This window comes from Stenella coeruleoalba (genome assembly GCF_951394435.1).
Source record: "Stenella coeruleoalba genome assembly, chromosome: 10".
In the NCBI taxonomy this organism is placed as follows: Eukaryota; Metazoa; Chordata; class Mammalia; order Artiodactyla; family Delphinidae; genus Stenella; species Stenella coeruleoalba.
Genome location: NC_137156.1, coordinates 52,462,393 through 52,489,337, shown reverse-complemented (window position 1 = coordinate 52,489,337; position 26,945 = coordinate 52,462,393). Strand labels below are relative to the sequence as shown.

The 26,945-nt window shown below is 44.5% G+C and overlaps 1 protein-coding gene across 5 annotated transcripts in view; it reads left to right on the top strand.

Annotated features, from left to right (window-relative positions):
- Positions 1–6,135: 6,135 nt before the first annotated feature.
- Positions 6,136–26,945, top strand: part of OSBPL10 (oxysterol binding protein like 10) — a 295,403-nt gene continuing 274,593 nt past the window's right edge. For 2 of the 5 annotated variants that reach the window (XM_079933428.1, XM_079933427.1), the window contains exon 1: positions 18,303–19,005. In XM_079933428.1, coding sequence (XP_079789554.1) covers positions 18,725–19,005 — 281 coding nt within the window. In that variant the 5' untranslated portion in view covers positions 18,303–18,724. Of the gene's footprint in view, positions 6,434–12,263; positions 12,510–16,811; positions 17,020–18,302; positions 19,006–26,945 lie in introns of those variants that run through there. The other 3 variants (XM_079933429.1, XM_079933431.1, XM_079933430.1) reach the window with 3 other exon arrangements.

Sequence of the window (26,945 nt, the reverse complement as noted above, 5' to 3'; positions counted from 1 at the left end):
TAAAGGGATTATTATTATTATTTATTGAATATAATCATCCCTCTGTTACAGAATTGTTGTAATTATCAGAAAAGATTGTCCAAAGATTGAAAATGGACAAAAGTGGGACTTCCCTGGTGGTCCAGTGGTTAAGAATCCGCCTTGCGATGCAGGGGACACCGGTTTGATCCCTGGTCAGGGAACTAAGATCCCACATGCCGTGGGGCAACTAAGCCCGAGTGCCACAACTACAGAAACTGCATGCCGCAATGAAGAGCCTGCACGCTGCCACAAAAGATCTCGTGTGACCCAACTAAGACTCGATGCAGCCAAAAAAATATATATATATATTAAAAAAAAAAAAGAAAATGGACAAAACAGATTATTGGGTGTCCTATCAGGGAGTGCTTGCCATTGTTTAGGGGAACTCCTGAGATATGTTTCCATAGGGGTGTGCACATTTAATTGACTTGCTGTGGGAGAGACTTTTTTTTTAAACCACTCTCTGAGGGTAGAAATTAAGTTGAGAAAACTGATGGCTCATAGTAATGCAAACGGTTACTGTTCATGGCACTGCCAACTAATTTTGTCTGATAGAGAATACAAATCTCTGTAATTCCAATTCTTATTTGAACCAGTTTTAACATCTTACCAGCCTCCTATAATTAACGAGTTGGATAAGACCTTTGACACGTGTTCATTTCACATGTGTACCTGAGTCATGATTTTACCTTTTGAGATTGTAATTTAGTATCATGAAGAGCAATGATGGGTGTGACATGCTTCCTCTGCTAGAGACCCTTGAGAAGTGGCTGTGATGATTATTTCATCGGCACACTGAGATAGGAGACAGAATGTGCCAACAGAGCAGCAAGGGCATAGGGAAGGGGTGAGGAAGGCGTAATTCTTTATTTTTAATGTACTAGATATATATTTAATTAATTAATTTATTTACACATATCTATTCTTTTTTTAAAATAAATTTATTTATTTATTTATTTTGGCTGCGTTGGGTCTTCGTTGCGTGCGGGCTTTCTGTAGTTGCAGTGAGCGGGAGCTACTCTTTGTTGCGGTGCGTGGGCTTCTAATTGCAGTGGCTTCTCTTGTTGCGGAGCACGGGCTCTAGGCGTGCGGGCTTCAGTAGTTGCAGCACGTGGACTCAGTAGTTGTGGTGCACGGGCTTAGTTGCTCCGCGGCATTTGGGATCTTCCCAGACCAAGGCTCGAACCCGTGTCCCCTGCATTGGCAGGTGGATTCTTAGTCACTGCGCCGCCAGGGAAGTCCTCTATCTATTCTTTGCCAGATTCTTTCCCATATAGGTTATTTACAGGGTATTGAATATGTTTCCCTGTGCTATACAGTAGGTCCTTGTTGATTATCTATTTTATAAATAGTAGTGTGTATATGTTGCTCCCAACCTCCTAACTGGAAGGGGTAATTCTCTTGGGACACATTCTGGCTGGATGGATAAGCTTGCCCCTCATCTTAGGTGTCTCTTGTTTTCAAACACAGAACCCCACCTGGAACAATGGTGGGGAGCTCATGCCACGAAGCATAGGTGGAATGGCCAGGCTTCAGGAAGAACAGACACCGACCTGGATCTGAGGGCATCTTTATTCAAGGACCCCAGTGGCACGGGATGTCTTCTCTCCCCCTCTGAACTCTGCCTGCTTGTTGGCTTGATTCTCTATTCCTGCCATGGACCTTGTCCATGCAGCCAGGAACATGGCTGCCAAGAATCCCAGGACCCACTCCCCAAGGCTGCCACCAGGAAAGAAGGACGGTCTCTCCTCAGTCCCAGTTCCATGGCTCTCCAGGGAGGACTCTGTGTGGTCTAGTTTGACAAGCTGTCCATCTTAGAGTCTTCAGTTGTGACCATGTAAGAAAAAGGTCTTTGCTGTGAACCACGTGGCTAGAGACGGGGGGAGCAGTTCCAGGAAGAAGAGAGAGCTGCTGAGCAGAGAAGGCGAGATGTTGGAAACTGGAGTGTAACCTACATGGAACTGGCATTGAGGGGGGACAGCTAACAATGTGAAAGGAGGAACAGTCGGGGTAGGGGCTGACACACTGTGCTGAGAATAGTGCCATGATTTTGCACAGAAGATGTTGCGGAAATACCTGTAGAATGAGTGAGGTAAGCGATGGGCTTATATAGGTATATTCATTACCCTTCACACGTGGGTCAGTATGCTGGCCTCCTTACAGGTGTCAGTTAGCCCTCACAGAGGCCCTCTGGAGAGGTATGATGGTCTTTACCTGCCACTCAGTTTTGGATAAGGAAGCCCACAGAGGTCAGATAGTTATTGAAGTAGCAGAACCAACTGGAGGCAATTTGATCCTAAATACCATTTGGAATGGACCTTTGGTTTTGTAAGCACGTATTATAATATAATATAAGCTTGGACATGACTCTGATCTTAATTTTCCTCCTTTATCTCAAGTGCTAACTCACCTGAGCAGAATGACCATGCCACAGTGAAGGTATAGGGAAGGGAGGGAGGCTGACACGTGTATAAGACCCAGGAAAACGAACACCATTTACCAGGTACAGGAAGAAAGCCTTGAATAGAATAACCTGGTACGATTAAGGAAGGCGGAATGAAGGCTGAAATTTCCGACAGGGAGATAATCTCCCCATGAAGATAATCATTAGACCATGTGACTCAAACCTTGAGGAACGGCCAGGGTCACAGCTCTAGATGTTAAAAAGGAAAACGAATTAGTCTTGAAGAGGCCTCTCAGGAACATTTCGGCACTGAACTCAGGTGAGGGAATTGAATGATCCCTTTCACGCCCTGTCTTTAGGGCCGGTTCTGTGACGGCAGTGAAATTATTTAGAGTCTGATTGGAGAGTTCCATTATAAAATAGAGTGCTCTGTGGGTCGTACTTCCCTGGGTGGTGGGTGTGCCTGGGAAAGGCAGAGCTGTCAGGGTAGTGATCCTATTCCTGACACCGGGGTATAGTTGAGACAGCCAGATTTTCTGAACCCCATAGCAAGATAGATGAATGGCTAATGATTTTTTTTTTTTTTTTTTTTTTGCGGTACGCGGTCCTCTCAGTGTTGTGGCCTCTCCCGTTGCGGAGCGCAGGCTCAGCGGCCATGGCTCACGGGTCCAGCCGCTCCGCGGCATGTGGGACCCTCCCGGACCGGGGCACGAACCCATGTGCCCCGCATCGGCAGGCGGACTCTCAACCACTGCGCCACCAGGGAAGCCCCTAATGATTTTTTTTTTAATGATTTTAAAATATCTTTTTGGAAACAACCTCCTGGGGCATAAATAGGTAATCAGATTTATTGAAAAGAAAGAAAAAATTGGGGGCCATATCATCACCGTTGACATAGGGGAACCTAGTGGGGAAGGGGCTAGCAAGGCAGAGAAAATGATACTTTTGCCCCGTGCCACACCTCAGGTGACTACTGCAGCCCGGGTACAGCCTGTCCCTGGAGTTAAAATAATGCCATCAAGAGAGCAGAGGGGAGATAGCTGATCAAGCCTGTAAGTCCCAGAGCAATGCTGACAGCAAAGCAGGACCAAAGGAAAAGTAAAAATTAGGCCCTCTCCTGGAGATTATCATCTGTATCTGACTGATTTGAATTTCGCAAATTATGCCCCTCCTTTTTCTCTTTCATGCATCTTCCTCAAACTTGCATTTTCTTATGAATGCAGATTAGTTAAATAGATGTTAAAGATCCATTTATTCTAAAGTGTGAATGACTACCCAAAGCTGGTGGGTACTCTCATTTGGAAAAATAAATTTTATTTATCCAAAACTCTCTCAGTTCTTGAAAAAGAACTGAGATAGTTGGAAACTCTCCAGTAATGGTGGAGATCTACCATAACCAAAGGGGGAAGAACTCTATACGGACAGAAAAACCAATAGACATGGGCTATTAAGGGAAAATCAGGAACAGGAGACTAGAGCCAAAGAGGGAAGAGGTGGAGTTCCCAATATGGACTGAATTAATGGGTAGCCAGTTGGAAAGAACAGCTTTAAAACAGGAAATCCAAATTACCTTATTTGTCATTTATGTATCAAAAATCCTTGGAAAATATCCAATGAAAGAGACAAGGTGATTGGAAATTGCTTATGGGTTCTGCTGGTGACAGAATGAAGTATCTCAAGCCATGCGATCCCAAATTAATATACTTGTGAAGTTCTCTTTCTCAGTTGTAAATAAACCCAGTGCTTGGGGACAACTCTCTGCTGAAATTCTGACTGTTAACAATTCTCCCTTGCCAGCAAGAAATCAACTGACTCAGTGCTCATGTGGAATATTTTGTGAGTAGTTTTCATTCGACGGGCTGAACCACCAGTGGTGACGTATGCTGATGGGGAGTATAACTTGATGGTGAGGACATTTTTTCTCCCTTCCTTTTCATTTGGGGGAGAAATGCTGAAAGGAAAACAAAAACCCAAACACACCCTCTCATTTTTTGGTACTTTACTATTCACAAAGCATAACACAAAATATCTTATTTGAGCCTTAAAACAGCATCCACATTTTTCTGATGAAAACACTGGGGCTCCAAGAGAGAGAGTTGGTTACTTCCATGGCAAGGAAGAGGCAAAGCTGGATACACATTCAAGTCCACTGGACCCCAAATGCCACTAAGTCCCAGCCCTTCCATCTCCCATCCCCAAATATTTGTTTGATGAAATGTGTTATAAGCAGACTATCTGATGTGGAAAGCTAAATACGAAATTCTCCTTGTGTCTGGCATCTGCCAATTCACTAACTCCTCTCTGTCTCTAAAAATGAATGATGTCCCTAAATGATCATAAGACTACTAGAACTTAAACACTGTCTATTGCAACTGTAATAGTCATACTTATGGGGCTCTGCTAGGCACATACATCGGGCATGCTTTTATAGCCAGAAATAATTTACTGCATAATGTCTGCCAGTAAATTGGAGCATATGATGATCCTAAATGTGTCTTGTCAGGAAGTAAACCATTCAGCTGTAGAAAGGGCACGATATCTGTATATAAAGGCATCCACCTTTGCATCAAGATGAATCTCCACGATCATCACCTTCCTTTTGGCTTCTATCCCACTGTGAGTGGGGAGCCTTGTGGGGAGAAGGGGAGAAGCCCTTTGATTTTCCTTAAGTTCTCCAAGATTCACAAGCTCCCTGTTATTTGAAATGAAGTTCTCACAACAATGAGCTTTCTATCTCCTGTCCAGAGATACTTGTCAAGTTTTTGTTTGTTGTTGTTTTAGGATATTGAGTATAGTTCCCTGTGCTATACAGTAGGACCTTGTTGTTTATCCATCCTATATATACTAGTTTGCATCTGCTAATCCCAAACTCCCAACCCTTCCCTCTCCCATCGCCCCTTTTGGCAACCACAAGTCTGTTCTCTATGTCCATGAGTCTGTTTTTGTTTTGTAGATAGGTTCATTTGTGTCGTATTTTAGATTCCACATGTAAGTGATATCATATGGTGTTTGTCTTTCTCTTTCTGATTTACTTCACTTAGTATGATAATCTCTTGGTCCATGTTTGTTTGTTTTTATTTATTTTTTAAATTCTGCACTCTCTGGAGAGGAGTATGGGATCTCTCTATTTATTGCTTTTTGGTCTTTTGCTTCGGGCAATTTTGTATTCTTTCTTTAGTAGTTTCAAACTACAGAAATTGACCCTAATGTTAGGATTAATCCAAAAATAAACTTCAATACATGGCAGTTGCTTGTCTCTGGAATTCCTCTCTTTCCCTTGACTGGGTAGTACAAAGATACATCATAGATTTCCAGTAGAGTGGTCTGTTCTCTTTCTAAACTTTAGGAAAACCAATTCTTAGATCTGTGGATAAAAGCCTTAAGGTCCACGAACCCCCTTTCTTCCTTGGAAATTTATATCTTAAAAAAATTCTTCAGATCAGAGCATAGGTTGGCTCATATGTAGAGGTTGAGAAACCCTCCAAGTAAAAGAACCCACAATCATGTCGTTGTTCTCTTGCATGGGAGGGCAGAGAGAAATCACAGTCCTCCCCAGCAGATTGCAGCAAAAGGAATGTTACAATTCTCAGTTAAATTTAAAAGGTTTCCTGGGGCAGATGTTTCTCTTTGTAGGAATGCTACATTGTTTTTTTTTTTCATTTTTATGTCTCTGGAATATTTTGCCTATTTCAGTAATCTGCCAGTCTGGTTATATGGGCTTAGCCACTGGGAAGCTGGCATAACTATTGTGCAGACCACTTAAAACTGAATTGAAGTGGACTCCTGTGAAGAACATTCAGCACGAGACTGGGGCTCCGGCTCTACCACCAGCTCACAGTGTGACCCTGGGGACGTCTCTTCCTCTTTCTGGGTTTCATTTTCCTTTTCAGGAAAATTCCGAGATTGGCTTCATCTTCTCTTTCCAGCCTTTCATAGAGCATTTGTCGGATGTCGAGTTGGGAAGGGGACATGTCGTGGATGGTCACTAGTGGCGGCTTTGTACCACAGGTACCTTAAGCATTCACTGCACGTGTATTTCACTGCATCTTTGGACGGGGGTTTTCTATGGATTTTTAAGCTGGGGTATTTGTTTTGTGGCCTTTCATGAGCCTCAACATTGTTGCAGAACAAATGAATGTCTAGATTGTTTCTTCCTTTAGCAGTAGCACAGCTGACATTCGTATTACACTTTTAGTTTATAAAGAATTTTCACATTTGGTGTCGCATTTAGACTCAGACACTCACTGAAATGTAAACGAAGGATAGTTATAGAAAAGACACTGGTATTCCTTCCTAAAAGGTCTGAGTAGGGCTTCCCTGGTGGCACAGTGGTTAAGAATCCACCTGCCAATGCAGGGGACACGGGTTCGATCCTTGGTCCGGGAAGATCCTACATGCCGCGGAGCAACTAAGCCCATGCGCCACAACTACTGAGCCTGCACTCTAGAGCCGCAAGCCACAACTACTGAGCTCCCGCGCCTAGAGCCTGTGCTCTGCAACAGAGAAGCCACCGCAATGAGAAGCCCATGCACCGCAACGAAGAGTAGCCCCCACTAGCCGCAACTAGAGAAAGCCTGCACGCAGCAAAGAAGACCCAGTGTAGCCATAAATAAATAAATAAATAAAAAGAAAAAAGGTCTGAGTAATATCAATCAATCAGTAAATAAAAAGGTCTGAGTAATATCACCTGGGAACCCTAAAGATTTGAGCAGGGGATGCTAAGTATGCAGGTAGGAAGACATTCATCCATCCTTCCTTCCATGCACCCATGCATCCATCCATCGTCCTTGCATCTATTCGTCCTTCTGTTCCCTGACATAGGGAACCCATTCCCTAACGTGAAGGTAACCTGGCACTTGACCTCATATCTTTTTTTCTTTCTTTTTAAAAATTTGTTTAAAATTTTTACATTTAATAAAATTCACTCTTTTTTGGTGGACAGTCTATGAGTTTTGACAAGTGGATAGAGTCCTTATAACCACTGCCATAATCCTCCTACAGAGCAGGTCCATCACCCCACCCCACTCCAAAAAATCCTCTCCAGCTGACTCTGTAGTCAGACCCTGGCTTCACCCTTACCTCTCGGCAACCACTGATCTGTTCCTTGTCCCTGTACTTTTGCCTTTTCCAGAGTGTCCTATAAATGGGATCACATAGTACGTGCTTCAGTCTGGCTTATTTTTCTTAGCATAATGCATTCAAGATTTACTTGTGCTGTTGCAGGGATCAACAGTTTGCTCTCTCTTATTGCTGAGTAGTTGTCCGTTGTATGAATGTATGTTTTGTTTTGTTTTCAGTTCATTCCCCAGTTGAGGGATACTCGGGTTGTTTCCACATTTTGATGATTATGAATAAAGCAGCAATAAACATTCTTCTAGAGGTTTTATTGTGAACATAGACTTTTGTTACATTTAGATAAACATCCAAAGTGGGATAACGGGGTTGTATTTGTTGTTGCTGTCATTGTTGTTGTTCTTTCACTTGTATTTAATTGAGGTAACATAGATTTATAACATTATATAAGTTTCACGTGTGCAACATTATATTTCTACTTCTGTATACCCTACAATGTGCTCACATCCAAAAATTTGGTTTCCATCCCGTTTACCCATTTCACCCTCCCTCCCGGCCCCTCCTCCTGTGGTAGCTACTACTCTGTTCTCTGTATCTTTGTGTTTGTTTTTGTTTGGTTTGTTCATTTATTTTGTTTTGTTTGTTTGTTTTTTATCAATATTTTTATTGACGTATAGTTTATTTACAATGTGTTAATTTCTGCTGTACAGCAAAGTGATTCAGTTATACATATATACATATATATATATGTAAACATTCTTCTTTAAAATAATCTTTTCTGTTATGGTTTATCATAGGATATTGTATATAGTTCTCTGTGCTATACAGTAGGACCTTGTTGTTTGCTTGTTAGTTTTTTATATTCCACATGTTGATGAAAATAACCAATAAACAATCTATAAAAGGAATAGAAAAGAGTTTTATTTGAGCCAAACTGAGGACTATAGCCCTGAAGACAGACGCTGCACAGTTTTATGTCTTGTCAGAACAAAGAACATCAAACAAGTCAGGGAAACATTCCTTCAAGGTTTCAAAAAATAGATCAGCATGTACACAGCAAGTCAGCATGGCCTTGGCACCTGGGAAGGGAGTCTTATTGCCAGAGGAGGACCAACATTGGTGTCCCACGAAGGGAGGCATTTCATCTTTATTTTTTTTATTTTTTATTTTTTTCTTGCGGTACGCGGGCCTCTCACTGTTGTGGCCTCTCCCGTTGTGGAGCACAGGCTCCGGACGCGCAGGCTCAGCGGCCATGGCTCACGGGCCCAGCTGCTCCGCGGCACGTGGGATCCTCCCGGACCGGGGCACGAACCCGCGTCCCCTGCACCGGCAGGCGGACTCACAACCACTGTGCCACCAGGGAAGCCCCTAATCTTTATTTTTAACGTGGACATTCTTGACTTCTGGTCAATGTGCCCTTTTCCTTAATAATTAAAGGAGATGTACAATGTATGTTTGATAAGCCACAAACAGGCTGTTTTAGCATGAAATTCAAGTGCATTCATGTATAAGCCAGAATGACTTCTTATATCTCCATATGTGAAAATTTCTTTTACTACACATATGAGTGAAATCACAGTCTTTGTCTTTCTCTGTCCTATTCACTTGGTAAGTGTATGTTTAACTTTAGAAAAAACTGCCAAAAAGTTTCCCAAAGTGGCCGTCCTAGTTTGCATTCTCGCCAGCAATGTATAAGTGTTCCAGTTACTCTAAGTCTTCACTAGCACGTGGTATCATTAGTTTTTTGTGGTGTGTGTGTGTGTCTGTGTTTAGCCATACCAATAGGTATGTAGTATATCATTGTAGTTTTAATTTGTATTTCCCCAATGACTAAAGATGTTGAGCATCTCTTCATGTACTTATTTGTCATCTGTATATCACATTTGATGATTATTTAAAACTTCCACCATTAAAAAAATAAGGCTGTTTATTTTCTTAGTTCTACATTTTTAGAGTTCTTTACATATTCTGGGGACAAGTCCTTTGTCAGGTACGTGACTTGTAAATATTTTCCTCAGCCTGTGGCTTGTCTTTTCATTCTCTTGTCAGTGTCTTTGCAGAGCAAAAATTTTTAAATTTTGATAATGTCAAATTTTCAATTTTTAACAATATATTATGCTTTTGTTGTAGTATCTGAGAACTATTTCCCTAATCCAAGTTCATAAAGCTTTCTCCTATGTTTTCTTCCTAAAGTTTAAGAGTTTTACCTTCCACATTTTGGTTTATGATTCATTTTGCGTTAATTTTTGTATAAGGTGTAGGTAAGGTTCTTATTTTTTTTTTTGCATATGAATGTCCAGTTGTTCTAGCATCATTTGTTGAAAAGATCACCTAGGTAGGCTCAATGTAATCACAAGAATTCTTGTAAGAGGGACACAGGAGGGTCAGAATCGGAAGGAAATGAAACGACAGAAGCAGAGGTTGGGGTGATGCCATTGCTGGAGGGGCCATGAACCAAGGGATGCAGGTGCCCCTAGAAGCTGGAGAAGGCAGGAAACTGTCTCTCCCCTAGAGCCTTCAGAAAAAATACTGTACTGCCTGCTAATACTTTGATTATAGCCTGTAAGACCCATTTTTGAATTTCTGACTGCCAGAACTGTAAGATAATAAATTTGTATTGTTTTAAGCCACCAAGTTTATGGTACTAGTTTACAGCAGAAACAGGAAACTAATACAGAAAGCTCCATTGAATTGTGTTTGCACTTCTATCAAAAGTCAATTGGCTATTCTGTAGAACTATTTCTAGATTTTCTATTCTCTTCCATTTTTCTATGTGTCTATGCTTTTGTCAATACTACATTGATATATCTTTTTTTTTTTTTTTTTTTTTGTGGCACACGAGCCACTCACTGTTGTGGCCTCTCCCATTGTGGAGCACAGGCTCTGGACGCACAGGCTCAGTGGCCATGGCTCACGGGCCCAGCCGCTCCGCGGCATGTGGGATCTTCCCGGACCGGGGCACGAACCCGCGTCCCCTGCATCGGCAGGTGGACTCTCAACCACTGCGCCACCAGGGTAGCACCTGATATATCATTTTTATTTTAACCTGCCCTGAGTTATTTTATTTTCCCTGCTTCATATCTTCAGGATATGAAAATTTGGTCAAGGGTAGTGAAAAGGAAACAAAAAGATAAAAATTACAAAACGACAACTTTCAAGGTAGCCATCTGTATTAGTTAATTACTGCTGAGTAAAAAATTATCCCAAATTTAGTGGCTTAAAACAGAAACACTTACTGTCTCACAGTTTCTGAAGGTTGGGAATCTGGAAGCAGCTTAGCTGGGTGGTTCTGCCTCAGGGTCTCTCATGAGGTTGCAGCCAAGCTGTCTGTCAGGGCTGCAGTCATCCTGAGGCTTGACTGGGGTGGATGTGCTTCCAAGGTCCCTCATGTGGCGGTCAGCTGGCCTCTGAAAACCTGCCTCCAAGATGACTCACATAGTGGCTGGCATGCTTTAATTCCTCTCTGTAGGCTGCCTGGGTGTCCTTATGACATGGCAGCTGGCTTCCCTAGTGCAAATGATGAGAGACAGAAACAGAGAGAACATTCACCTAAGACAGAAACCATTGTCTTTTTATAACATAACCTTGGACATGATGTCTCATTACTTCTGCCAATGTTCTCTTCACTAGAAGTGGGTCACCAAGTCTATTCCACACTCAAGGGGAGAGGAATTAAGCTCCATCTCTTGAGAAAGTATCACAGAATTTGTAGACATATCATTGAAACCACTATAGTCTGGCCACAAATTATTTATATCCCTCCCACATGCAAAACACAGTCGTCCACTCAAGGGCCCCTAAGAGTCTCCTCCCATCACTACACCAGCTTGAAGTCAGAATCACGTCCTCTAACCTGAGTCCAGGAGAGGAGAGGATGCTCAGGGGTAGCTATTTAAGATCAGCTTCTTGAGTTCATTCCTGCAACCTGTGAAACTGAAGAAAGGCTGTCTGCCCCCTCCCCCCGTCAACAGACAGTGGTCAACAGACACAGACACAGGATAGCCGCTCTGATATTCCTGTTCAAAAAGGGGGAAATGGGAAGCAGGAAGGAATCAGTGGTCCACGGTGATTCTAAAATCCAGTCAACAAGTTGTAATCCTCTTTCGTGTCCCTTGATTGCATCTCAAGACCTGGGAATAATTCTCCCGTGGTCCTTGGCTCCCTCTCCAAACCCTTGGTTTTGCCTCCCAGTCAAACTTCCCTCTTCACAAGAGGTACTCTGTTTTCCTAACCCCAGTTCATAAAGATTTCTCCTATGCTTTCTTTTAAAAGTGAATATTTTTGTTTCACCTTTTAGTTTTTGATTCCTTTTGAGGTCTTTTTTTTTTTTTTTTTTTTGCGGTACGCAGGCCTCTCACTGCTGTGGCCCCTCCCGTCGCGGAGCACAGGCTCTGGACGCGCAGGCCCAGCGGCCATGGCTCACGGGCCCAGCCGCTCCGCGGCACGTGGGATCTTCCCGGACCGGGGCACGAACCCGTGTCCCCTGCATCGGTAGGCGGACCCTCAACCACTGTGCCACCAGGGAAGCCCTGAACCTGTTTTTGAATAAGATAATCTGTAACTATATTTCTGCATAGAAAAATGTCTGGAAGAACATACACATAACTTATTAACAGTGGTTTCCTCTGGGGAGGTGTTACAAATATATTTCACTTTCTATTGTACATTGTATCTTTGTGTATATGAATCTTTACAAATGATCATCCATTTAAATAAATTAATCATCAAAACATGACATAATTCCCATTTTGGAAAAATGTCAATATAATGTATATATGGCTGTATTGCGAAGTTGCTTATGACCATTGCAGTAATTTGATTTTCCTGGATATAACCCCCAGGGCGGTCCTGATGGAGCTGCTAGTTCACAGGGTGATGGGCTGTCCCTACTCCCACTGTGGTGTTTCCATCTTCCCAGCGGCTGGTAAAGTTGCGAGTATATACTGCTGCTGAAGTCCAGGCAGTGAATTTGTAAGAACATTGGACTTGGCGTCAGAAGACCTGAGTTCAGGTTTAGTATTGGCTTCTCTTTTCTGAGTTTCTGTTTCTTCCCCAGTAAAACTGCACTTCATTCATCAAACAATAAACATTTATTGAGGATTATGGCGTGCAGGCCCTGTGGCTGGATGCTAGGGGCCCAAGCTCCTGCCCTGCTTCTCTCCCAGTGGTGATGGGAGAATCAATTCTTACATGAACAAAAGTGTAACAAGAAATGGAATTCCAGGCACTGAGCTGTACTTTCAGTGGTTTCATTAAGTAGAAGAAAGAAGACTGAATCCATTATGAAGCAAGTGGAATAGTTTAGTGGTAAAGAACTCAGGCTCACTAGCCAAACTGCCTGAGTTTAAAATCTAGCTCCAGCAGGGTTTGGGGGGGAGGCTGCTTTTTTTTTTAAAGTGGTTTAAGCCAGATATTATAAATATATTTAATTAAGAAAAAATTTTTTGGCTGCACTGTGTGGCATGTGGGATCTTAGTTCCCTGACCAGGGATCGAACCCATGCCCCTGCATTGAAAGCATAGAGTCTTAACTACTGGACTGCCAGGGAAGCTCCTTAAAATTTTTTTTATTTAAAAAAATTTTTATTGAAATATAGTTGATTTACAATGTTGTGTTAGTTTCAGGTGTACAGCAAAGTGGTTCGGTTATACATATATGTGTATGTATATACATATATTTCTTTTTTAGGTCCTTTTCCATTATACAGGGGATGTTGCTTAATTTTTTTTTTGAAATAAAAATTTTTTTTTTTAGTAAATTTATTTATTTATTTTTGGCTGCGTTGTGTCTTCGTTGCTGTGCAGGCTTTCTCTAGTTGCAGCAAGAGGGGGTCTTTGTTGCGGGCTTCTCACTGTGGTGGCTTTGCTTCGTTGCAGAGCACAGGCTCTAGGCACACGGGCTTCAGTAGTTGTGGCACGCGGGCTCAGTAGTTGTGGCTCGCGGGCTCTAGAGTGCAGGCTCAGTAGTTGCGGCGCACGGGCTTAGTTGCTCCACGGCATGTGGGATCTTCCCGGACCAGGGCTTGAACCTGTGTCCCCTGCATTGGCAGGAGGATTCTTAACCACTGCGCCATCAGGGAAGCCCTAAAATAAATTTCTATTTCTCCTTGTAGAACAAGAATAAAATTTTTTACATCTTGCCCTATTTTTGCTGAACATCTCTTTGATTCAGTTTTTCTCCACCTGTAAAATAGGAACAGGAACAGTACACAGCTCATGTGGTTGTTGTAAAGGTTAAACGAGTTACGATGTATAAAACACTTGGCATAGTGCCTGGTACATAGTAAGTGCTCAATAAATATTAGCTATGATTGTTATTATTTGGGATGGAGAACACATTAGATCAGTTGTTTCTAACACAAATGTGACCAAGTTGAAACAGAGGGTGATCTGCTTGTGACAAACTTCTCTCCACTTGTGGCTTCATGTATGGCATCTGGCCAACCATGTCAGTGACTAATTACTTTTTCTAAAATTTATTTTGGGACTTCCCTGGTGGCGCAGTGGTTAAGAATCTGCGTGCCAATGCAGGGGACGGGTGTTCGAGCCCTGGTCTGGGAAGATCCCAGATGCCGCAGAGCAATTAAGCCCGTGCACCACAACTACTGAGCCTGTGCTCTAGAGCCCGCGAGCCACAACTACTGAGCCTGCGTGCCACAACTACTGAAGCCCACGTGCCTAGAGCCTGTGCTCTGCAACAAGGGAAGCCACTGCAATGAGAACCTGCACACCGCAACAAAGAGTAGCCCCCACTCGCTGCAACTAGAGAAAGCCTGCGCACAGCAAAGACCCAATGCAGCCAAAAATGTAAAATAAATAAATAAAAATAAATAAAATGCTGTGAATTCAGAACACAAAAATAAAAAAAATTATTTTATTGAAGTATAGTTGATTTACAATGTTGTGTTAATTTCTAGTACTATTTACTCTTGCTGGTCCATGAACATCCTCTTATGACTTTATGTGCCGTTGACAAGAATGACAGTGCCAGCTAGAAGAGGGGGTTCCGGAAACAGTTACTGGAAACTCCAGACCAGCTCTCTGGGTCCATGTGGAGAAACTGTGGTAGTCAGCTCCCTACTCGGGGTGACTGTTTCTGCCCATTATTTGAAGAGGTGTGGTGTGTTTGTCCTTTTGCTCCAATTATGTATGGCTTCCACTCACAAAGTCTTCACATGGTCCAAGATGGCTGTTAGATTTTCAGTTATTCTACTTACACTTGTATTTTTCTTAATGATTTATGCAATCTGGGTGAGTTAAGGAAATAAGTCCTTGTTTTGGGCATGTATGTTTTGCAAATATTTTTGCGAAATTATTATGTCTTTTGTTCTCAAATTGTTTTTCCAACATGAAGAGAATTCTGCAGATATCTTTTCTTCACTTGCTATTCTACAGTGGGTCAAGGAAAGCTTTCTAGAAAAAGTGACTTTAAATTTAAAACTCCAGTGATCCAGCAATCCCACTCCTGGGCATATTTCTGGAGAAAACTCTAATTCGAAAAGATACATGCACCCCAATGTTCACAGCAGCACTATTTACAATAGCCAAGACATGGAAGCAACCTAAATGTCCATTAACAGATGAATGGATGAAGATGTAGTACAGATATACCATGGAATATTACTCAGCCATAAAAAGAATAAAATAATGCCATTTGCAGCAACATTGATGGACCTAGAGATTATTATTACTAAGTGAGGTAAGTCAGACAGAGAAAGACAAACATCATATGATATCACTTATATGTGGAATCTAAAATATGATACAAATGAACCTATTTATGAAACAGAAACAGACTCACAGACATAAAAAACTTATGGCTACCAAAGGGGAGAGGGGGTGGGGGAGGGATAAATTAGGAGTTTGGGATTAGCAGATACAAACTACTATATACAAAATAGATAAACAACAAGGTCTTATTGTATAGCACAGGGAACTATATTCAATATCCTGTAATAAACCATAATGGAAAAGAAAAGGTATATATATATATATAACTGAATCACTTTGCTGTACACCTGAAACTAACACAACATTGTAAATTGACTATACTTCAATTAAAAAAACAAACAAAAACAACAACAAAAAAACCCAATTCTATGGGTGAGAAGCACAAGCCTGGTGAAGAGGCGGGGAAGAGTGGGGACATGTGTGTTCCTCTCTCTGTCATGGTCTTGCCTCTTCTTGCAGCACATCTGCTCCATGCACCTCTTGCTACTGACTTACCTCTTTGGCCATTTCTGATCCCACACAGCTGGCTTGCTCTCGCTCCACCCTGGCTTCTATGGTCTGAATATTTGTCAACCACAGTTTCTGAGAAACTCCCTCAATCATGTTCTACATAAGTGTATTTGACATAAATTACTACCAGGACTGGGATGCAGGAAAATTAGAGTTATGATATCTCATTTGTTTTTTTTTGTGACTTGATCAAATTACTCACTTTCCCTATAAAATTCCTACACTGTCTGCAAGAGTAATTAAAGCATTATATGAAGTAATACAAGGCCACAATGCATTGGAAAAAAATTTTTTTTCTTCTTTTTGGCAGAGGGTTTTGAATCCTTTATCAATATCCACCCAATTCCTATGTTGAAATCCTAATGCCCAATGTGATGGTATTAGGAGGTGGGGCCTTTGAGAGGTGCTTAGTTCATGAGGGTGGGGTTAGTGCTCTTATAAAAGAGACCCCACAGAGCTCCCAAGACCCATCTGCCACATGAGGACACAGTGAGAAGTCTGAGGCTTGGAAGAGGGTTCTCACCAGAACCTGAACATGCCGGCACCATGATCTTGGACTTCCAGCCTCCAGATCTGTGAGAGAGAAATTTTTGTTGCTTACAGGCTCCCAGTCTGTGGTATTCTGTTACAGCAAGCTGAACAGACTAGCACTCTGACCTTGACTAGTCCTTTCAGTGTAGCCCCTCTCCCCTTCAACTAGACTATCTCAAGGGTCTCAGTTTTTTAGTCCAAGGTGAGAAGTCACAGGTGGGCTGGGTAGGTGGTAGAGGTTCGATAATATGAAATAAGATGATGGCACCTCCCACTTTTAGCCGGACCCGCAGGTGGCAGGCCCCCACGAGGGGTGCTGTGTGGGCATATAACGACTGACGGTTATTGTTCAGTATGTGCCCACCTCCCAGTCCTCATGCCAATGAAGGGCTTCAAGATCGCTCACACACTGACCAGCTGGCTCAAGGAAAGTTATGCTGTGGGACAAAATGGTTCCTAAAATCTCAGCGGCAAAGATTTTGTGCATGTGGCATGGCCAAGGCTAACTGGCTTCAGCTCTGTCACACGTCTTCTCACTCCAGGACCCAAGCTGAAGGACAGCCCTGATCTGAGACATGCTGCTCACCTGGCAGAAGGAAGAGAAAGATGGTAGAACCGTGTGATGAATCTTAGACTTACGTTTGGACATAGCATCTATTATATCTGTTCACAGTCCACTGGCCAAAAGAAATCCATGGCCGAGCCTGAGGGTCATGTGGAGGGAGAACAGTCCTCCCAGGGGAAGAGGCGGTAAGTATTTTGAACAAATAAACATTCTCACATAGTTCATCCCAGCCAGTAGTATCATCAGTCCCATTTTGCAGGTGAGAAAACTAAGGCTATAAGAGGTATCAAGGTCATAGATTAGAACTCAGCTCCGTCTGGCTTCGAAGTTGGTCTTTTCTACCATGCAGTCTCTTGAGAATTTTTCTCTTTTTACACTGTGTGGGTACTTGGAATTGTAATTTATTCAGGGCACAACCAACTCTCATCAGCTCCAGAAGCTTCTCCATGAAAATTTCTAGAGCTAACCCACCTCTGAAAGCTTCCTGGAAGGATATGGAGCTAGAAAGGAGTCGGGCTGGGGGAACTGTCCCCATGAAAGCCGACTCTATTTCATTTGGTAATTTTTTAACTGTTGAATTATTTATCTGCTTTATGGGTTTGTAGATGGGGATCATCTATCAATATTTGTTTTTGTTTTCTTGTGTGTGTGTTGGGGAGAGTGTGAGGTCCTCAAAGCTATTTTCCAGGTAATTTTGGAAACTTCCAGATTGCATTGGATATTTATATGCACAAAAATGATGAGTGCAGTGGAGAAAGTGTAACCCATCTACTTCTGCGGAAGAGCAAAAACAACTTTAGATTTAGAAACCCAGCTGCAGCTCCGTGTACCTTGGGGCGGGGGTGGTGGTGGTGGTGGAGGTGGGGGGGGAGCAGAAGTTACAGCCAATAGAATACTTCGCTCTGTTTGTAAGTATCTGTGATTTCTCCTGCCTTAAGTGCAGTCTTACCCATTTCGGAGCCTCTGGTTCCCAGGTGCTTCGTGCTGTCTGATAACACCAGGTAGGGTTGGATTTGACAGGTTTACGTGTGTCCATCAGGGTGGGGATTAGGGTGAAGGCAGTGCGGCGCCTAGGACGCTCAATTTAAGGAGGCACTCGCAGGAACCCGAGTTCTCTTGCCTCTGGTCCCGGCCCTGGTGTCCACTGTGCCATAACTCCGCTGGCTGAAAATGCCCCGGGAGCGCTCTCTGCCCTCCCCTCCCAGACGCACAGGAGAGCCCGGAGAACCTCCCTGCCCTGTTTCTTGGCTCGGCCAGTGAGGTCGATGTCCAGGTGACCGTGTACGTGTGTCCGGGCCAGGCTCAGTGCGGAAGACGGAGAAGAGTGTGCGCGTGAGCCGGCGCTAGGCCCGGCGGGTCCATATCCGGGTGGACCCGGTGGGTGGGACCGCCCCTCCCTCCAGGTCCCGAGGTGGGTGGGGGTTGGGGAGTGACGCGCGGAGATTCCCTTTCGCACCTTCCCATCCGAGAGGGGGCGGCAGGGTGTGGATTCCGGGCGTGCCCACCCTGCGCATTGGCGCTGGGAGCGCCCCGAGCCCTGGGCCTGAGCGGCCGCAGGGACTGGAAAGCAAAGGAGGAACCGGAGGAGGGCTTGCCGAACCGGCCACCCGCTCCGAACTTGCCGGGGAAACTAGTGCGGAGGGAGGGGCCGGGGCCCGGGCCGCGGCCGGAGGAGGGGCGGCCGCAGCTGCATCCAGCCCCGTTGGCTTCCTTCCCAGCTCTTCTTTGCCTCCTCCTCCTCTTCCTCCTGTATGAGTCAGGCGTTTCCCGGGGATTTGGAGCAGCCACGCGCGGCCCGGGTGCCCGGAGCTGTAGCCGCCGCCGCGCCAGGAGCTCCAGCGCCGGGGTCGCCACCGCTGCGGGCACCCGCGTCCCAGGCACGCGCGAACCATGGAGAGGGCGGCCCAGGGCGCAGACGGCGGCGGGGGCAGCAACAGCAGCAGCCGCAGCAGCAGCCGCGCCACCTCGGCGGGCTCCTCGCCCTCCTGCTCCCTAGCGGGCCGGGGGGTCTCCGGTCGGTCGGCGGCCGCGGGTCTCGGCGGCGGGGGCAGCCGCAGTAGCCCGGGCTCGGTGGCCGCTAGCCCGTGCGGGGGAAGCGGCCGGCGGAGGGAGCCGGCGCTCGAGGGCGTGCTCAGCAAATACACCAACCTCCTCCAGGGCTGGCAGAACAGGTAACGCGCCGGCCGCCCGCCCGCCCCTCCCTGCGCGCCGCTTGTTGTGAGTGTGAGTGTGTGCGCGCGATCGGGCCGCCGGCGAGCCGGGGCCGCCTCGGCACCCGGGCCCTTCCCAGGTCCCCGCTCCCCTCAGCGCGCCGCCACCCCACCCTGGGACCGCATCGCAGTGGCGGGGAGGGAGGGAGAGCCCTGGCTCCTGCTGGGACTGGAGCGGCGGGCGGGCGAGCGCGCTGGTCCCCGGGCCCTGACTGCTAGCGGTTTCCCGTACTCCTGGAGAATGGCTGAGGACGGGAGGCAGAGGGGGCGTGCTTGACGCCAGGTTGAAAGAGCTAGTACATCTGGTCCCATCACAGCAATTCTCCCCATATCATAGTTCATTTAAAACTTTGTCGTTTAAAGACACCACCACCACCAGAAACCAACCACTTATCCTCGGCGGCTTCCGGCGCGCATGCTAGCCCCCTGCCCAGTTGGTGGCCGGGAACCTCCAATCTCTGCGACGGAAGTTTAGGGGTTTTTTTGTTTTCCTTTGACACTCTCTCCCCTTTCGAAATGGCAGGTCGCTATTTAAATTATTATTATTATTTTCCCCCTTTAGGTGTTTTTTGAAGTTCCCCGCTCACTCTACCCTCACAGTTGGGAAGCCTAGTTATGGACACGTGGAAGGATGGGTGTCAAGGGAAGGGGTCGCGGTGCTGTGTGGACTGAGTAGTGAGAATAGTGAGGAACACTTGAAAGGAGCAGATGGGGTACTGCAGCTGACATTTTTAAACTTTGTTTTTCAAAAGCAAGTCAAAGGAAAATACAAATATCCATGCAAGGAGAATGGGGCTTTTTGGAGACGTTGTTGATGAGATCTTGTGTCTGGTCCTTAATAGCCCTTGGATATTAGGACTTGGGGTTCTTAAGGATGCTTGTGACATTTGAATCACACCCTGGGAACTCTTGCTTCTCTCCGCTGGTTAGTAGAGTACTTGGTCCTCTCTCCCTTTGTAAGTTTCAGATTGTTTACGGCCGAAACAGCAGGCAGTTATTTACATGAAACTCAACTAAGAGGAAGATGGAGGGTTCCATCCTACCTATGGAACCTGAGTTGATATTATAGACAGAGAACTTTGACGGGGGTTTCCTTGGAGATCTGCTACTGTGTTAGTGGAAGTTGCACCTTAACTTTTGAATCCTTTTATTTCTTAAAATAGCCCCAGTGTCTGCTCTTGGCTCTCCCTTTTCCCCTTCAGTTCTTGGAGAGCTGAAAGGATGGGTCGAGTGCCGAGAGGAGACAGATGAGAGGGCTGAATCTGATTTCAGTTCCTGGTAATTGCGTTGTTAATGGCACCTCGCCATGCCTTGCTGGTGATAGCATTTGGTTTGTGTGTTGGACAGTCACCTTTAATGCTTTTTCTCCCAAGTAGCTTATGAGACCAACAGAGCTTTTACCCTGGATTACTGTTATTTCACTTGGGGATGGCATTTTACCTGCAATGTATATTAAAGGATTTGTTCTTTGGAGTGGATTTAGGGGGAATTGGAGTAACTCATGCTTTTGTGTATCTAAATCTACTGGAGTATTTAGGTTGAAGGCCAGATTGAGAAGAGGCAAAATTTATAATAATGATAATAACAACAACAACAACAACACGTACTTGATTGCAGGCCACACAGGTGAAATGTATTGTGTGTGCTGCTGAGGTCTCATCTTTATTGAGTTTGTTTACTGTGGTTTATAGCTGCCTGCCAATGTTTGTTCTCATCATAGTAGATGCACTGGTTTTGAAGTCTACTACTGACTCCAAAAGCATTGTCTCTTTCTAATGGTTAATGTCTCAGTGTCAGGTTTTGATTCCCACATCTGTGGCCAAGGGTCCATTTAGTGATCCGGAGAAAATCTGTGATGGCTGTGACTGCATACTTTCTTCTCAAGGGGTCTTATAAAGGAAGATCTGGATCAGTGAAAAGGAAGAGGGAGGAGGACAAAGACAGAAACTTTGAGAATATATTCATTTGTCCATTTAATTATTCAGAGGCACCATTCCAGCTACTCTGGAGCTACTCCAGTGTTTAAAACACATGGGCATCTTCTCATCAAGTAGTGGAGGGGTCGCAGGATTCAGAAGTGGAAGGAGCCCACCCTTCCCCAGTCCAGGGAATTGCCTTGGTGCAAGTTGGTGGGCTGGGTCAAGCTCCCTGCATTTGGGGGCCTCATGGTGTGTTCCTTTGCAGTTCTTTTCAAATTGCCTGCAGTTAATGAGAAATCTCCAGGCTCGAAGTCCTTGGTGAGTGTTCCTAGGCTGCCACGCTGTTGATAACATCCTCCACCGGCTCCTAGGGCTTCACACCAGTCGCCCCCTAGTCACCACTTTACTCTGGTGTCTGCTAGCACGCCCTCAAGTTGCTGTAAAGCTTATATTTTACCATTCGGTGTCATATTCTGCCTTATTTGTAGCACTCTCATTCTCATCCCCATGCCCTGAGGAAGGTGGTGTGGCCAGAACACAAAATAAATGACATAAACAGAAGTGACAGGAGGGAAAACTACACAGGTGGGACACGCCCAGGAGAGCATGTCCAGGACACTTGGCTCTCTCATTGGCTGAGAAAGTGTGAGGTAATCAGAGCTGGGGCAAGTGGGGAGGGGAGGGGAGGGAATACCCATTAAGGAGTTTCTATAATCCATTATTATAGTTCCTTAAAGAAAATATCTCAGACATTACAGCATGGTAGAGATTTGTAAGATGGCGTTAAAGAGTAAATGCCTCTAAACAAATGAATACAATTTCAGAAAGAGGTAGGTGTGGTCCAGTGGTTAGGACTCTATGATTCCACTGCGGGGGGACCTGAGTTCAATCCCAGTTTGGGGAACTAGGATCCCACAAGCTGCACGGCCAAAAAAAAAAAAAAAAATGGAACCAGCTTCTGATTCTTTTTCAGGTGATTGGTGGGGTTGTGAGAACTCAGTAAAACACTGAAAAGCAAATCTTGAATAGGGTAAGGAAGATGAGTGTTGGCAAAAGAAAACCTCAGGCCACCAATGGACATTTATTTGGAAAGTTAGAGCAGTGTCCTGACGTCAGCATTTAGCACACCGGTTACCTTGGGCCAGTTCCCTAATTGCACTGGGCTTTCGTTTTCCCATCTGTTAAATGTCGAAGATGGTGTTACCCCTATGCTTCTCATTAGTTCAGTGTGGGGATTAAATGAAGACACCGGTGTATAAGGGGCTGAGAATAGTTCAGGATCCTGAGAAGTGGGAGCTATTATTAGATCTTCAGTTTGCCCCATGGTAAATGGACCCTTTCTGGTCCATAAAATTCTTGGTCTGTTTTTTGAATGCTGGGATGACTCTGGGACTCCATTAACGTAATTATCCTAGAGTTCTTTGAGAGGAGAGAGATCATTTAAAACTTGGAACTAGACATTTACATCTCTGTGGGAAGTGACTTACTCCCTCTTCCAGCCTCTAATCCCCATCTCCCTTCCTTGCTTTTCCTCCTAAACACTTAACCGCCAGCTGACATGCTCCGTATTTTACTCTTTTGTCTTTCTGCACTAGGTGTTAGCTCCCTGAGGACAGAGAATAATTTCGCCTGTCTTGTTCACTGCTATATCGCCAGTGCCTAGAACAGCGTGTGGCATATAATAAAGGTTCAGCAAGTATTATTGAATGAGTAAGCAAAGGAATGCATGACAGAGAAGAAATCAAACCAGGACTTAGTTCTGTTTTGGCCAGTGTTTGCTACTGTTACAATTCTTAGTTCTCTACCTGCTCATAGCCTTGTCCTTGAGTTAGTATGTTTATTATTTGCCCTGCTGTCTGCAACCATCAGTCTTTGTCTTCTGGGTCAGCAGACATGCCCACCCTGACTTCAGACCCACCACAACCCACCCAGGGTAGACCTTTAGGGACTAGATTTCCAGGGCTTGCTTTTGTCTTGATCTGCGTTAACATACTTTGAGAAGGTAGTGTTTAGCCTCCAGCCATGATTTCCCAGGATTTTGGGGCCACCTGGCCCATTTAGCAAAGCCAGTAGGGGCATATATTAACTTTAAAAATCATACTGCATTAAAATGAATGGTTTTTGAGTATTCCAGTAGTTTTAGAGGTAATTGGTGGTGATACTAGGGATGAAAATCACTGCTCTGGTTTAACGTTCTTGCCTCTGTGTACTTTGGAAGGTTTTGCACATCTTGCTGTCCGGGTTGTCAGATTGTTCTGAGGCTGCACTCAAATAGTTTAGGGACACTAGATCGTTTCGTTGACAATAATAATAAAGGGGAGGTTGCTTAGGTTACAAAACTGCATATTACATATAATATATGTAATATGCACAATACATGTAATACATTATATATGTTATAACCTGCTGCACTCCCTGCAGGATCCTCTCTTCCTCACCTTTTAATTATTTTATTATTATTATTTTAAAATTTATTTATCTATTTGGTTGCACCAGGCCTTAGTTGTGGCAGGCGGGCGCCTTAGTTGTGGCAGGCAGGCTCCTTAGTTGTGGCAGGCAGGCTCCTTAGTTGTAGCACATGGGCTCCTTGGTTGTGGCATGAAAACTCTTAGTTGCGGCATGCATTTGGAATCTAGTTCCCTGACCAGGGATCGAACCTGGGCCCCCTGCATTGGGAGCACGGAGTCTTAACCACAGCACCACCAGGGAAGTCCCCTCCCCCACCTTTTATTTCTTTTTTTAAAAAATTATTTATTTATTTGTTTTTTAATTTCTGGTTGTGTTGGGTCTTCCTTGCTGTGTGCAGGCTTTCTCTAGTTGTGGTGAGTGGGGGCTACTCTTTGTTGCAGTGCTCAGGCTTCTCATTGTCATGGCTTCTCTTGCTGCAGAGCACGGGCTCTAGGCATGCCAGCTTCAGTAGTTGTGGCACATGGGCTCAGCAGTTGTGCGGTCTCTAGAGCGCAGGCTCAGTAGTTGTGGCGCATGGGCTTAGTTGCCCCGCGGCATGTGGGATCTTCCCGGGCCAGGGCTCAAACCCGTGTCCCTTTCATTGGCAGGCGGATTCTTAACCACTGCGCCACCAGGGGAGCTCTCCCCTGCTTTTAAAACGTACATGTATTTGAGGAGATTTACACCAAATGGTTACCACAGTTTTCCTTGGTTGGTGGGATTGTGGGTGAGTTTTATTTTCTTCTCTTCTCTTTTTTCCATTATTTTTTCCCCCTAAGGTGAACTTGCATCCATTTTGAGGTTCGAAAACGTTATTGAGAAAAAGGAAAGCTGCCCACACCTTTTCACATAATCTCTGAATAACTGAGTTTTTGAGGGTAAATTTGAAGTCTAACATACATTCAGAAAAGTACACAACTCATAAGCGTACATAATTCAATGACTTTTCGTACACAGAGCACACCCAGATCAAGAAAGCGCAGCCCCCACCCCCATCCCTTGCAGTCATCCCCTCAACCCCCCCAGAGGGCTCCACTATTCTGTTTTCTAGTACCGTAGATTAGTTAGGCCTTTTTTTGAATTTCATATCATACAGGATGTGATCTTCTGTATCTGGCTTCTTTCTCTTAACGTTATGTTTGAGAGCCCCATCCATGTTGTGGTCTGTTTATTTCCACTACTGTTTGGTGTTCCATTGTGTGAATATACTAAATATGTTTATATCTATTGCAGATGCAGATAGACATTTGAGTTCTTCCCAGTTTTCGGCCCATACGAATAGTTTTGGGAAATAATATGTATGCCTTTCTGTGGGTGGATACCTAGGAGTGAAGATATTGCAAATGTCCCCCTTATGAGATATTGCCAGAGAGTTTTGCAGAGTGGTTGTGTCTGTTAATACTCCACCAGAAATGTGTGAGTTCCAGCTGTTCCACAGACTCTTGCACACTTGACATCGTCTGTTGTTTTCATCGTAGCCAGTCTGGTGGGTGTGTGGTGGTATTTCATTGTGTGGTTTTGATTTGCCTTCCCTGAAGACTAATGAAGTTTAGCGTCTTTTCATGTATCTATTGGCCATTTGGATGTCATGTTTTGTAAGGTGCTGTTTAAGTCCTTTGTCTATTTATATATTGGGGTATCTGCCTTTTTCGTATTGACTTGTAAAAGTTCTTTTCTGCATACAAGTTCACTGATGGGTCTGTGTACACATGCACACAGGCAGTGCATATTAGAGAAGGCAGCTATCTTCTTTCACTGTATGGTTTGTGAGTTCATCACTTACTAGTGTCTTGGTAAACATAAAATCTTAATTTTAATGTCACATTTTCAATGTTTTCCCTTTATGTTTGGTTCTTTTTGAGTCCTGTTTTGGAAATCTTTGCCTAACCCATGGTAATGAGATGTTCTCTGATGTTTTCTTTCAAGAGAAAAAAACCTTTTATTAATTTGAAATTAATAAATTAATTTCTTAGGAGTTTGAGTTGATACTGGGGGAATGTAGACTGCTGGCAGAAGCAATACAGCTTTTTTTTTTTTTTTCGGTACGCGGGCCTCTCACTGCTGTGGCCTCTCCCATTGCGGAGCACAGGCTCCGGACGCTCAGGCTCAGCGGCCATGGCTCACGGGCCCAGCCGCTCCGTGGCATGTGGGATCTTCCCGGACCGGGGCACGAACCCGTGTCCCCTGCATCGGCAGGCAGACTCTCAACCACTGCGCCACCAGGGAAGCCCAGCAATACAGCTTTAAGGCTTCCAGTCTGTATTAGTTTTCTTATGGCTGTTAAGAAAAATGACCACAAACTTAGTAGCTTTAAACAACAGGAAGTTATTTTCTCATAGTTGTGGAGGGCAGAAATCCGAAATCAGGTTCACTGGGTCGAAATCAAGGTGTTGGCAGGACCGTGCTCCCACCGGATACTCTAAGGGAAGATTGCTTCTTGCTTCTTCCAGCTTCTGGTGGCTGCCAGCGTTCCTTGGCTCGTAACCGCATCACTCCAGTTTCTGCCTGTCTTCATGTTGCCTTCTCCTCTGTGTGTGTCAAATCTCCCTCTGCTTCCGTGTTAGAAGGACTCCTATGAATGCATTTAGGGCCCACCTAGATAATCCCTCCATTTCAAAATCCTGAATTTTATCAATCTTCCATATGCCAAAAACTTTGCTGTGTAAGGTAACAGTCACAGGTTCCCGGGATTAGGATGTGGACATCTTGGTGGTGGGGGGTATTGCATCCCAACAGTCATAATTCTAAGGTGGTTCTTTAGCTCACCAGCTCCCTTCCCCATCCACCTTTCCTGCCTTCCACCAGTTGCCATGGTGACAGCCATCTCTCCCATGGAAGGGCGCAGGTTGCTGTCATGACTATAATGGGCTTGTTAGGAAGCATCGGTGGTCTCATTCATCTTTGTTTGCTAGACAGACCCCTTGGGCAAATATTAGGTAGGTAATATTGTGAGGGAAATTGTTTTCCATTTTATCATCAGAATGACTCATTAGTCCAAGGACTTCTTTTTAAAGTTATAATTAACATACAAAAACAGGTCTTAGGTGTTCTGTTTGAATTTTGATACTTGTTTATACCATGTAACCACTGCTCCAAAAGGTACAGAACATTTCCACCCCCCAGGAAGTTTCCTTGTGCTTCTTTCCAGTCCATTCCCCTTTCCCCGCAATCTGTTTCTGATTTTTATCACCATGAATTTGTTTTGTCTCTTTGGGTTTCATGTAGATAGAACCATACAGTATATCCTTTTCGGAGTCTGATTTGTTTAGTTCAGGAAGATATTCTGAGATGCGTCCACATTGCCGCCCCTGTCAGTAGTTTATACTGCGTTTCTTTCTGTTGTTGAGTCATAGTGCATTTGTGGTTATACCACAGTTTGTTTATTGATATACCTGTAGGTGGACGTTTGGGTGGTTTCTAGTTTTTGGCTATGACAAATAAAGCTGCTGTTTGTGTACAAGTCTGTGTATGGACATAAGCTTTATTTCTCTTGGGTCAACACTGGGGTTGGAATTGTAGGGTCCTAAGAGAGGT